Source organism: Electrona antarctica (genome assembly GCF_951216825.1).
Source record: "Electrona antarctica genome assembly, chromosome: 6".
Classification (NCBI taxonomy): Eukaryota; Metazoa; Chordata; class Actinopteri; order Myctophiformes; family Myctophidae; genus Electrona; species Electrona antarctica.
Genome location: NC_136811.1, coordinates 56922697 through 56934941, shown reverse-complemented (window position 1 = coordinate 56934941; position 12245 = coordinate 56922697). Strand labels below are relative to the sequence as shown.

The following is a 12245-nucleotide window of genomic DNA, read 5'->3' as shown; positions in this document are numbered from 1 at the left end:
GAATGTAAACCTGCAGCAACAGTCACGTCATGTTTGTCAGTGGATCGTTTTCCCCTGACAGGTCTGTAACTCTGAAGGCCTGTTGTGTTCATACTTACAGGTCTGTAACTCCGAAGGCCTGTTGTGTTCATACTTACAGGTCTGTAACTCTGAAGGCCTGTTGTGTTCATACTTACAGGTCTGTAACTCTGAAGGCCTGTTGTGTTCATACTTACAGGTCTGTAACTCTGAAGGCCTGTTGTGTTCATACTTACAGGTCTGTAACTCTGAAGGCCTGTTGTGTTCATACTTACAGGTCTGTAACTCTGATAATAATAATGTATGTCAAACTGGGGGTCCTTGAAATTAAAATGGTTGAGTCGCTGCTAGGGCCGTAAACATGTTCTCTTATGGAGGTCTCTGGTAGGCCTATACATGTTCAAACGGGGTTCTAATGAGTATCAATTTGGGGGTCCTTGAAATGAAGAAGTTTGAGAAACACTGTTAATGGGTTCATACGTTCATACGTTTATAATTGGTTGTTGGGTTGTTTGCAGGCGTTACACATTCCACACTAAGTACAGTAATATGTATGTTGTGAGAAATAAAACTGTCTAAAGGACACTTCTTTTTTTAACCTTTTATTTATTGCTTTTGACAAAATTAGGTACAAACAGGTACAGTATAATCCAATTCATGTCAAAAGTTTTTTTTTTTTTCCCTTTGTGCTCTTACACTCCAACATACTCCGTGCAACATACGATAAAAAACAAACAAACCATACAATTACAAACAAAAAGACAAAAAAAACAAAACAAATAATTGCGAACGCAGTGAGCATTTACTATGAGACCCAGCAGATCATGTCTGTGTGTGTGTCTGTGTGTCTGTCCCGCTGTAACACCACCCGCCCACCACCAGAGGGTGCAGCTGTATCACACACAAAAACACACACACACACATGCACGCACACACACACACACACACGCACGCACACACACACACACACACACACACAAAACTTAACTTAAAAAAACTTAACTTAAAAAAACTTAACTTAAAAAAAAACTTAACTTAAAAAAATAACGTACAAATGAAAAACTTTAAAAGGAAAGAAAAACATAAAAAAAAACTTAACTTAAAAAAAAACTTAACTTAAAAAAAAAACTTTAAAAGGAAAAACTTTAAAAGGAAAGAAACTTAAAAAAAAAACTTAAAAAGGAAAAACTTTAAAAGGAAAGAAAAACTTTAAAAAAAACTTAACTTAAAAAAAACGTAAACACAAAAAAGAGAACTTAAAAAAAACCTTACAAAATTACGTAATTTATTCTAATTGTTGTTTTTGCAATTTACGAGCTGCGTTCGCTTCCCGCGTTCGCGCGTCTTACTTGTAGTTATGATGTATCTCACTATCCCTCCTGGCACTTCCTCATGGCACATATGGTATACATATACATATTTTTATTATTTCTTTTTTTAGAGCTTGTCAACCTGTGGATCTGATGGTTGTCTCCTGTAGAGTCTTTAGTTCAGTTATATGTTTAATCATAGGGCCCCATACCTGGTCAAATTTTCCTGGTGTTCCCCTCAAGTTAAATTAAATTTTCTCCAAGTTTAGATACATCATGAGGTCTTTAAGCCATATAGATGCTTTAGGTGCAAGTCCTGATTTCCACTCCAATAGAATCCTTCTTGCTAATAAAGTGACAAAAGCCAGATTTTGTTTTGATAACCCAGGTGATAAGTAACCTGATGATGTAAAGTTGACCACCGCTCACCCAAACACATCTCTCTGTTTTTACTAAAACTACAACATGACGTCACTGAGCCGCGGTGGTAAGAGACTCACCGATCACCCAAACACATCTCTCTGTTTTTACTAAAACTACAACATGATGTCACTGGTAAGAGACTCACCGCTCACCCCAAACACATCCCTCTGTTTTTACTAAAACTACAACATGATGTCACTGGTAAGAGACTCACCGCTCACCCCAAACACATCTCTGTTTTTACTAAAACTACAACATGATGTCACTGGTAAGAGACTCACCGCTCACCCCAAACACATCCCTCTGTTTTTACTAAAACTACAACATGATGTCACTGGTAAGAGACTCACCGCTCACCCCAAACACATCCCTCTGTTTTTACTAAAACTACAACATGATGTCACTGGTAAGAGACTCACCGCTCACCCCAAACACATCCCTCTGTTTTTACTAAAACTACAACATGACGTCACTGAGCCGCGGTGGTAAGAGACTCACCGCTCACCTAGCCTCGGTCCCAGGCTTACTTTTCTGCGAAAAGAAGAGCCTGGTCACAACGTAAGGCAGAGAAGCTATCGGGCGGATGTATCCTCCGGAACATCAGTCAGATGTATTTCCCCCGGATACGATATTTTCCCGACCAATCACAACACTTGTTTCATTCGCGGAGAATGTAAACTGATTTGTAAAGCATCAACGTCATTTCCTTGGGCAATACTTCCGCTAAAATCCCGCAACTTCCGCTGATAGTCTTTTCAGCGTAGGTCTTGCCCAGGGTGCCGCTCACCCCAAACACATCCCTCTGTTTTTACTAAAACTACAACATGACGTCACTGAGCCGCGGTGGTAAGAGACTCACTGCTCACCCCAAACACATCCCTCTGTTTTTACTAAAACTACAACATGACGTCACTGAGCCGCGGTGGTAAGAGACTCACCGCTCACCCCAAACACATCTCTCTGTTGTTACTAAAACTACAACATGATGTCACTGAGCCGCGGTGGTAAGAGACTCACCGCTCACCCAAACACATTTCTCTGTTGTTACTAAAACTACAACATGACGTCACTGAGCCGCGGTGGTAAGAGACTCACCGCTCACCCCAAACACATCTCTCTGTTTTTAATAAAACTACAACATGACGTCACTGAGCCGCGGTGGTAAGAGACTCACCGCTCACCCCAACCACATCTCTCTGTTTTTCCTAAAACTACAACATGACGTCACTGAGCCGCGGTGGTAAGAGACTCACCGCTCACCCCAAACACATCTCTCTGTTGTTACTAAAACTACAACATGACGTCACTGAGCCGCGGTGGTAAGAGACTCACCGCTCACCCAAACACATCTCTCTGTTTTTACTAAAACTACAACATGACGTCACTGAGCCGCGGTGGTAAGAGACTCACCTCTCACCCAAACACATCTCTCTGTTTTTACTAAAACTACAACATGACGTCACTGAGCCGCGGTGGTAAGAGACTTGTAAAAAAGATGTAGTCAAATTAGGGATGTACCAATGAGACAATTTGGCCGATATCGATATCTGATATTCATTCTGTATTAAATTAAAAAATATATATAATTTTGGCCATTCTGAAAAAAGGCTGAATTTGAAGCAATGCCTCTTTATTCCAAAACCCTTATTGAAATGTTGGCTCATATCCCAACATAAACAGCTTGAATGTAGTATCTTTTTTTAAATGTTCCAACTATTGACTCTTTCCAAAGCTTCCCCAGAAAACACTGATGTAATTTGCAGCCTTCATCATAACCTTCACAAAAGGCTTTTTCAGGGTTTATTTATCATTTTTCAACATAATTATAATAAAATTAAATATCTGCTAAATCCAATATATTATGTTACCGATACCGATTACTGATTAATTGGTTTAAGCCCAATATCCGATACCGATGTGTTTGCAGATTAATCTCCCATCCCCAAGTCAAATACATGATGTCCCTCACATTTAAATTACTACCTGCACATACTGTAATTCTCCATTCATTAAAACACTGAACTCTGTTTGATGTGGTGTCATTCAAATGTAGGCCTATGTTGACATGGAACATAATGACAAAGTATGGCACCCTCTAGAAATATGAAATCTAATTTAAAATGTAGCCTATAATGTCAAAGACACCATGCTTATACTTTGTGATCACAATATTGTGATCCGGTCGATGGACAGACGGACACTGACATTATCCTTAGAGGTGAAACAATCTTTATTCTCTTGTTGCAACATGTTGACTTCCTGGTTGGCAGTGAGGAATGTTGGGTATTTGTAGTTCAGTTGTTCATTGTGGTCTGTGAGATTCGGGGAGTTGTAGTTTTAGTTCATCGTGGCCTGTGAGATCTGGGGAGTTGTAGTTTTAGTTGTTGTTCATGGTCTGGGAGATCTGGGACTTGTAGTTTTAGTAGTTCATCATGGTCTGGGAGTTGTAGTTTTAGTTGTTCATCATGGTCTGGGAGATCCAGGAGTTGTAGTTGCACACCTTGGCGTACACCCCGGGCTTGTTCCTCTGAGCACAGCCGTAGCCCCAGGAGACCACACCCTGCAGCTTACCGCCACACACCAAGGGACCTCCGGAGTCACCCTGAGGAACAACATGACAAACACATTACCGCCACACACCAGAGGACCTCCGGAGTCACCCTGAGGAACAAACATGACAAACACATTACCGCCACACACCAGAGGACCTCCGGAGTCACCCTGAGGAACAACATGACAAACACATTACTGCCACACACCAGAGGACCTCCGGAGTCACCCTGAGGAACAAACATGACAAACACATTACCGCCACACACCAGAGGACCTCCGGAGTCACCCTGAGGAACAAACATGATAAACACATTACCGCCACACACCAGGGGACCTCCGGAGTCACCCTGAGGAACAACATCAGCATTCCACCCTCTGCGTCTGCAGTCTGAAAACTCACCTCTTCAGACTCCATCTTATAGCCCTTATAGCACGTGCACTAGCCTCGTTAGTCAGACCTTCAAGTTCAACAAATATTTTCTACAGTCGCGACAACTGGACATTTTGAAAATGGCTGGTCCTCCTAGGTGCATTAACATTGGTCTGGGGGGTTAGTTAATATCAGAATACTGATATAGTATTGATTTCAATGTTACAATTCCAAACCCGCTTTAATTACTTCATGGCTAGTATTAAAATGACTAGTATTACATGACTAGTACTTAATGACTAGTATTAAAATGTTATTGTCTTTTTGTGTCCAATGTAGAACTTTATGTTCATAAAGTTAACCTAAACTAAATGCATTTGAAATTCAATAAAAAGGTTACTTTTCAGGATTCCAATTCAAAAATAGCAAAAGATTATTCAGGTTTTCAATTATTTTTGCTACAACAGTAATATGCACTCCCTCTGGAGTGAGTGTGGAAATACAGTGCCTCTCGCCATCGTCAAAGTTGGTAGGCCTAGCAAATCCTCACATCACAATAAGACTAAATGCATGTACATTATTAGGCTACTGTTTTGTATTAAGCATAATGTCTGTCACTTCTCTGCCAGGACTAACCTTTTTCAGACATCTCTCAATAGAGCGTCGCAGTCCCGCCCCCTAGCATGGCCCAGGAAATGAATCCCAATGCATTTTCCTCATAGACATTTCAAAAAGTATTTATTTAAAGACGGTTACGCCGCGGACAAAGCCAACTCGAGTCGTGACAACTCATGACAACACAAACAATATTTTGGACCAAACAAATAATTACAAAGAAGAAAAACAACAACAAAAGTGTTGTAAACCTGCCGTTTTTTTCTTCTTTCTAATTATTTGTTCGGCCCAAAAGATTGTGTTTGTTGTCATGATTTGTCACGACTCGAGTTGTCCGCGGCGTAAACGTCTTTAAATAAATACTTTCTGAAATGTCTATGAGGAAAATGAACGGAGAATCATTTCCTGGGCCATGGTAGGGGGTGGGACTGCGACGCTCTATACCAATCAGTATGTCATTGTTGTTCTGTCGACTCATTTAGGCCTATTGTATTTATGTACACAGCATTTTGTTCACATATAATACTGAATTATAATGGATATGCTTCTTTTTTAACTGACCTCATAGCCTATGCCGGTTTATTAAAAGTAATGCAACTGTTACTTATTCTGTAATTCGGTACACTCATCATAACTGCTCAGCAAGTTGCATTCAGAAGGTTTGAGGGTGGTTTGCTCAGACCAATGAAAAGGGAACATTGAGGGTGGTTTGCTCAGGCCAATGAAAAGGAAACATTGCCCAGCATGTCACTTGATTTTGACAGCAAATCTTTATTTTAGTCATAGTCTTTTGAATACAATTCGTCATATTTTTCGGCATCTGAATCATTTTAGTTTCAGTCTGGTTTTAGTTGACTATAGATATTATAAGATTTTAATTTACTGAATCTACAGTTGATTTAGTGTATTTTGGCGGGCCTTGATGGAGTTGAAATGCCTAATTTATTATACTCAGCTCTGTGCCAGCTGTAGATTATAGTGATATGATAGTCCTTGCTTCCATCCAGGCTTTCTCAAGTTGAGACTTGAGAAAGCCCGGAGCGGCGAAACGTTGTTGTATTTAGGTTGAAATAAAAAAGACGGGGAGCAGAACTATATCGTGTGTGGACATTCCACTTTTTTCTTCATTCGGTCATTTTTTGGGTCCAGCACCGTATTCTGAAACTGGGATGTGCATATCGTTTTCTTTCTTTACATATAATCTGATCGTTACCTGACAGGAGTCCTTGCCTCCCTTATATCTGTTATAATCTGATGGTTACCTGACAGGAGTCCTTGCCTCCCTCCATATATCTGTTATAATGTGATGGTTACCTGACGGGAGTCCTTGCCTCCCTTATATCTGTTATAATGTGATGGTTACCTGACAGGAGTCCTTGCCTCCCTTATATCTGTTATAATGTGATGGTTACCTGACAGGAGTCCTTGCCTCCCTCCAGGTTATGTTATAATGTGATGGTTACCTGACAGGAGTCCTTGCCTCCCTCCAGGTTATGTTATAATGTGATGGTTACCTGACAGGAGTCCTTGCCTCCCTCCAGGTTATGTTATAATGTGATGGTTACCTGACAGGAGTCCTTGCCTCCCTCCAGGTTATGTTATAATGTGATGGTTACCTGACAGGAGTCCCTGCCTCCCTCCAGGTTATGTTATAATGTGATGGTTACCTGACAGGAGTCCTTGCCTCCCTCCAGGTTATGTTATAATGTGATGGTTACCTGACAGGAGTCCTTGCCTCCCTCCAGGTTATGTTATAATGTGATGGTTACCTGACAGGAGTCCTTGCCTCCCTCCAGGTTATGTTATAATGTGATGGTTACCTGACAGGAGTCCTTGCCTCCCTCCAGGTTATGTTATAATCTTACCTGACAGGGATCCTTGCCTCCCTCCATATATCTGTTATAATGTGATGGTTACCTGACAGGAGTCCTTGCCTCCCTTATATCTGTTATAATGTGATGGTTACCTGACAGGAGTCCTTGCCTCCCTCCATATATCTGTTATAATGTGATGGTTACCTGACAGGAGTCCTTGCCTCCCTCCATATATCCGGCGCAGAACATGTTTCCGGTGATCTGACCAGGGTAGGCGTTCCTACAGCTGCTGTCACTCAGGATGGGAGCGCCCAGACACATCAGACGGTCTGGATAGTTGTCTAGAGGAGATAATCACACATCAGACGCGAGGCATGGCCAAAGCATTTCTGTGGGTCCCCTGCAGGTAAAACCGTTGAGAACCCCTGGTCTAGAGGTGCATTTATATAGTGCTTTTATCCAAAACCCATTCACACAGCGATGGCGGAGGAAACCATGCAAGGCACCAACCTGCACATTAGGGGAGCAATTAGGGGTTCAGAGTCTTGCTCAAGGACACTTCGACACTAACTCTGGGGGAGCCCACAGGGATCGAACTGGGAACCTTGCGGTTCGGTTCCCCTCCAGCCGCCCAACCTCTGAGCCACTGCCGCCCTGAGGGGAACACACACCATCCAGAGATGAGACAGATGGTACAGACCCATGTTGTCCCATCCAGGGGCGGCGGTGGTTCAGAGGTAGAGTGGCCGGATGGTAACTGCAAGGTTGCCAGTTCGATCCCCGTGGGCTTCAAGTTCAAGTTGATCAAGTGTCCTTGAGCAAGACTCTGTCTGAACCCCAAATTGCTCCTGATGTGCAGGTTGGTGCCTTGCATGGTTTCCTCCACCATCGGTGTATGAATGTGTGTGTGAATGTAATGCACAATATATGTAAAGCGCCTTGGATAAAGGCGCTTTACATATAAATGCACCATTTACCATCCAGAGTGGAGACAGCGGGTATACAGACTGGTACTTACTCCCAGAGGCGCTCAAGTTGCCCCATCCAGAGATCAGACAGCGGCTACCGGAGCTGGCGCAGCCGGAGGGCAGGGCGACGGTCCGCACGTAGCTGTTGATCGTGGCCGGCTTGATCAGCTTGATGAGCATGATATCGTTGTCGATGTTACTGCCGCTGTAGCGCGGGTGCTTGATGACCTTGGCCGAGTTGATCCACTGCTCGGTGCCCTCGTGCACATCGATGTTGTGCTCGCCCAGACGCACCTGGACACGACTGGGAGGAGGAGAGGAGAGGAGAGGGGAGGGGAGGGGAGGGGAGGAGAGGAGAGGAGAGGAGAGGAGAGGAGAGGAGAGGAGAGGAGAGGAGAGGGGAGGGGAGGGGAGGAGAGGAGAGGAGAGGAGAGGAGAGGAGAGGAGAGGGGAGGAGAGGAGAGGGAGGGGAGGGGAGAAGGGAGGAGGATGTTAGGCTCACTATGCTTGTATTATTATTATTTTTAGGGCTCAACCCCGAAGGGGCATAAAGAAAATACAATAACAATGTAATACTAGTTGCCCATGTACGTCGTAACGACAGACAGACAGACAGACAGACAGACAGACAGACAGACAGACAGACAGACAGACAGACAGACAGACAGACAGAGTAACTTACGACTTGTAGCAGTGAGCGGCAGACACCACCCACTGGCTGGAGATCAGGGAGCCTCCACAGAAGTGGTAGCCAGAGTTCAGAAGACACCTGATAGGGTGCAGAGTTCTTCCTGCACTCGTAGCCGCCCACGATCTTGTCCTCCTCGTCCTCCATGGGAGCGGCGTCTGATTGGAGACGGGACAAGGACAGTTTTATTATTAAGACCTGAGACCAGATTCTAGAAAATGTTTTTGATTGATTGATTGATTGATTAACAGTTTGCAGAATTACAGTACAGTACAACATATACAGTGAGGGGGAAAAGGGGTGGGTGGGGGATTCAGATTTTACGGGGCCAGTTTCGAATTCAGTGGTGGTGGTGCTCAAACTCTATCATGTCAACGACCCCCCCCTGTATTCGGCAGGGAACCCCCCCCCCCCCCCCAGAAGCACATATCGGTTGCTGCGAAAGAATATAATTATATTCAAAGATGTGCACACATTTTCACGATTTTTACACTGCATCCACACTGCTACACAGTTTTGCACTGAGGGATGATAAAAACAAACCAAGCTTATTGAGTACCCGCGGTATCAAAAAGCTTTGGCCTGTTATGGAGCATAGCGGCCCATGACGTCATGTTTAAACAATCAAGACAAGAGGCGATCAAGAAATAGATCTTTTCACCCACGCTGGCACAAACATGTGGGTCTAAAAGTGTATTGATACCTGCTGACCAGCGCTGCCCGGGGAAACACAAAGTGTATTGATACCTGCTGACCAGCGCTGCCCGGGGAAACAAAGTGTATTGATACCTGCTGACCAGCGCTGCCCGGGGAAACACAAAGTGTATTGATACCTACTGACCAGCGCTGCCCGGGGAAACACAAAGTGTATTGATACCTGCTGACCAGCGCTGCCCGGGGAAACACAAAGTGTATTGATACCTGCTGCCCAGCGCTGCCCGGGGAAACACAAAGTGTATTGATACCTGCTGACCAGCGCTGCCCGGGGAAACACAAAGTGTATTGATACCTGCTGACCAGCGCTGCCCGGGGAAACACAATTACGCTTTTAAAGTGACGGTATACAAACACATCTTGATGATGTAGATCAGTGTTTCCCAACCTGTGTGCCGCGGCACTTTACTGTGCCGTTTGATGTGTCCAGGTGTGCCGCCTGATTTGACCGAAAATAACACTAACCCTCCCCCGAAAGCAATATTATAGCTACTGGGCTGCAGGCTTCCTATTGTTGCGTCGTTGTTGTTGTCACACGTCTAACCATTAGACGTGCGATAACGACGGAACAATAGACTCTAACGACCCTCGGCCATTGAAATGTTAATGCAAAAGAGATGCATCCAGAAGACGCTACATTTCGCGCATATGCACGTAGACAGCAGACACATACAGTCCTACATGTCCCGACCCAAACACTGAGGAGGTAAAGTAAACGTTGTTGTGATTAAACATAATGTGCCACGGCAAATAGCTGTCCAAGTGTCCATACATGATCGCCTCGTTCGGCCAACACAATATATCTCCCTCGCTCCACAGAAGCGCAGTGATGCCTGATTTATTCTTCGTCGTACTCGTGTTCCATGCTGAAAATGGCTGATTTACAAGCTCACAACGCGTTGCGGACGCAACGCGTTGTGAGCTTGTCGATCAGCTATTTTCAGCACGTGGAAATATGCAGGCTGTGAGAACTGAGACCCTTCACAATAAAAGCATGCAGCTTTCACAAGTTGGCCCATAATAAAGACAAGGAAAAGGATTAAGAATTAGGTGGCATTTCACATTGCATATGAGCTATTTTTTCTCCAAAATGTATTTTTTTTAAAGGAATTAATTTTGTATTATTAAATCCCCCAAAGTGGTTTTATTCAATAAAGTCTGGGGTTCTATATGGCTATGGGCTGTGGTACTGTGGTAATAATAATAATAATAATTAAAAAAAGAAAGAACGAAAAATAACTAAAATAGTTCATTTTTTGGAACCATGAACTTTAGTTCAAAATATTGAATGATGAATATATATATATATATATATATATATATATATATATATACATACTGTATATATTATATATACATACACATATGTATGTATATGTATATAGATAGGCCTATACACCGTATATCTAGGTGTGCCCTGAGGTTTTTAGGCTATGAAAAGTGTGCCCTGGGACAAAAAAGGTTGGGAAACACTGATGTAGATATAAGGTAGATATAAGTGGTTAAACTGAAAGTGACATTGATGAATTATCAAAGTATTCTGGACTTGCCCCGGCACCCACTTTGGTGTGATGAAACGCACCAAAGTATTTAATTGGAAACACCTTGTGAACTGAGCCTCTGTGTAATATCCTCATACTCACGTGCCACTGCAAACAGAGCCAGAAGAATGAGAGCCTTCATGGTCGTGTCGTCCGTGGGGGGTTGCCTCGGTCTGTGAGAGCACTGCTGCTCCTGCACAGCCTTTTAAACCATTGAGACCCGAGACGAGATTCTGCAAATGTCTTCTAAATGTTAAAACAACAACCTAATGTTTCTATATCAGTGGTTCTCAAACTATTTCATGTCAAGGACCCCAAATATTATGTATTTGGCTGCCGACCCCCATCTGAAAATATGTTGTTCTAGGAACAGTGTGGCACTCGGTGCCGCACTATGAGCTTGTAGATCTGCTGTTTTTTTCAACAGCTAAAGTTTAAAATAATGGTTAAAAGGCTCTTAAAGGTGGTCAAAACAGATGCGTTCCCGGTCTTAATGGTTTAAACCCTTCACTATCTGCTGAGAGCGTGCAGCGACCATGGCACAGGGACATCAAACAGTACGGTCTGTCTGTCTGTCTGTCTGTGTGAAGGAGCAGGGACCAGCACAGGGACATCAAACAGTACGGTCTGTCTGTCTGTGTGAAGGAGCAGCGACCAGCACAGGGACATCAAACAGTACGGTCTGTATGTCTGTCTGTCTGTCTGTGTGAAGGAGCAGGGACCAGCACAGGGACATCAAACAGTACGGTCTGTCTGTGTGAAGGAGCAGGGACCAGCACAGGGACATCAAACTGTACGCTCTGTCTGTCTGTCTGTCTGTCTGTCTGTCTGTCTGTCTGTGTGAAGGAGCAGGGACCAGCACAGGGACATCAAACAGTACGATCTGTCTGTCTGTCTGTCTGTCTGTGTGTGTGAAGGAGCAGGGACCAGCACAGGGACATCAAACAGTACGCTCTGTCTGTCTGTCTGTCTGTCTGTCTGTGTGAAGGAGCAGGGACCAGCACAGGGACATCAAACAGTACGGTCTGTCTGTCTGTCTGTCTGTGTGTGTGAAGGAGCAGGGACCAGCACAGGGACATCAAACAGTACGGTCTGTCTGTGTGTGTGAAGGAGCAGGGACCAGCACAGGGACATCAAACAGTACGGTCTGTCTGTCTGTGTGAAGGAGCAGGGACCAGCACAGGGACATCAAACTGTACGGTCTGTCTGTCTGTCTGTCTGTCTGTGTGAA

General features: G+C 43.9%; 1 protein-coding gene across 1 annotated transcript; it reads right to left on the bottom strand.

Annotated features, from left to right (window-relative positions):
- Positions 1 to 4121: 4121 nt before the first annotated feature.
- prss1 (serine protease 1) lies at positions 4122 to 11156 on the bottom strand (the record flags this gene model as incomplete). The annotated part of the gene is given in 6 exon segments (XM_079502586.1): positions 4122 to 4353; positions 7308 to 7444; positions 8122 to 8375; positions 8754 to 8833; positions 8835 to 8917; positions 11117 to 11156. Coding segments are annotated over 6 exon segments (744 nt in total). The 3' UTR covers positions 4122 to 4203.
- Positions 11157 to 12245: the final 1089 nt, after the last annotated feature.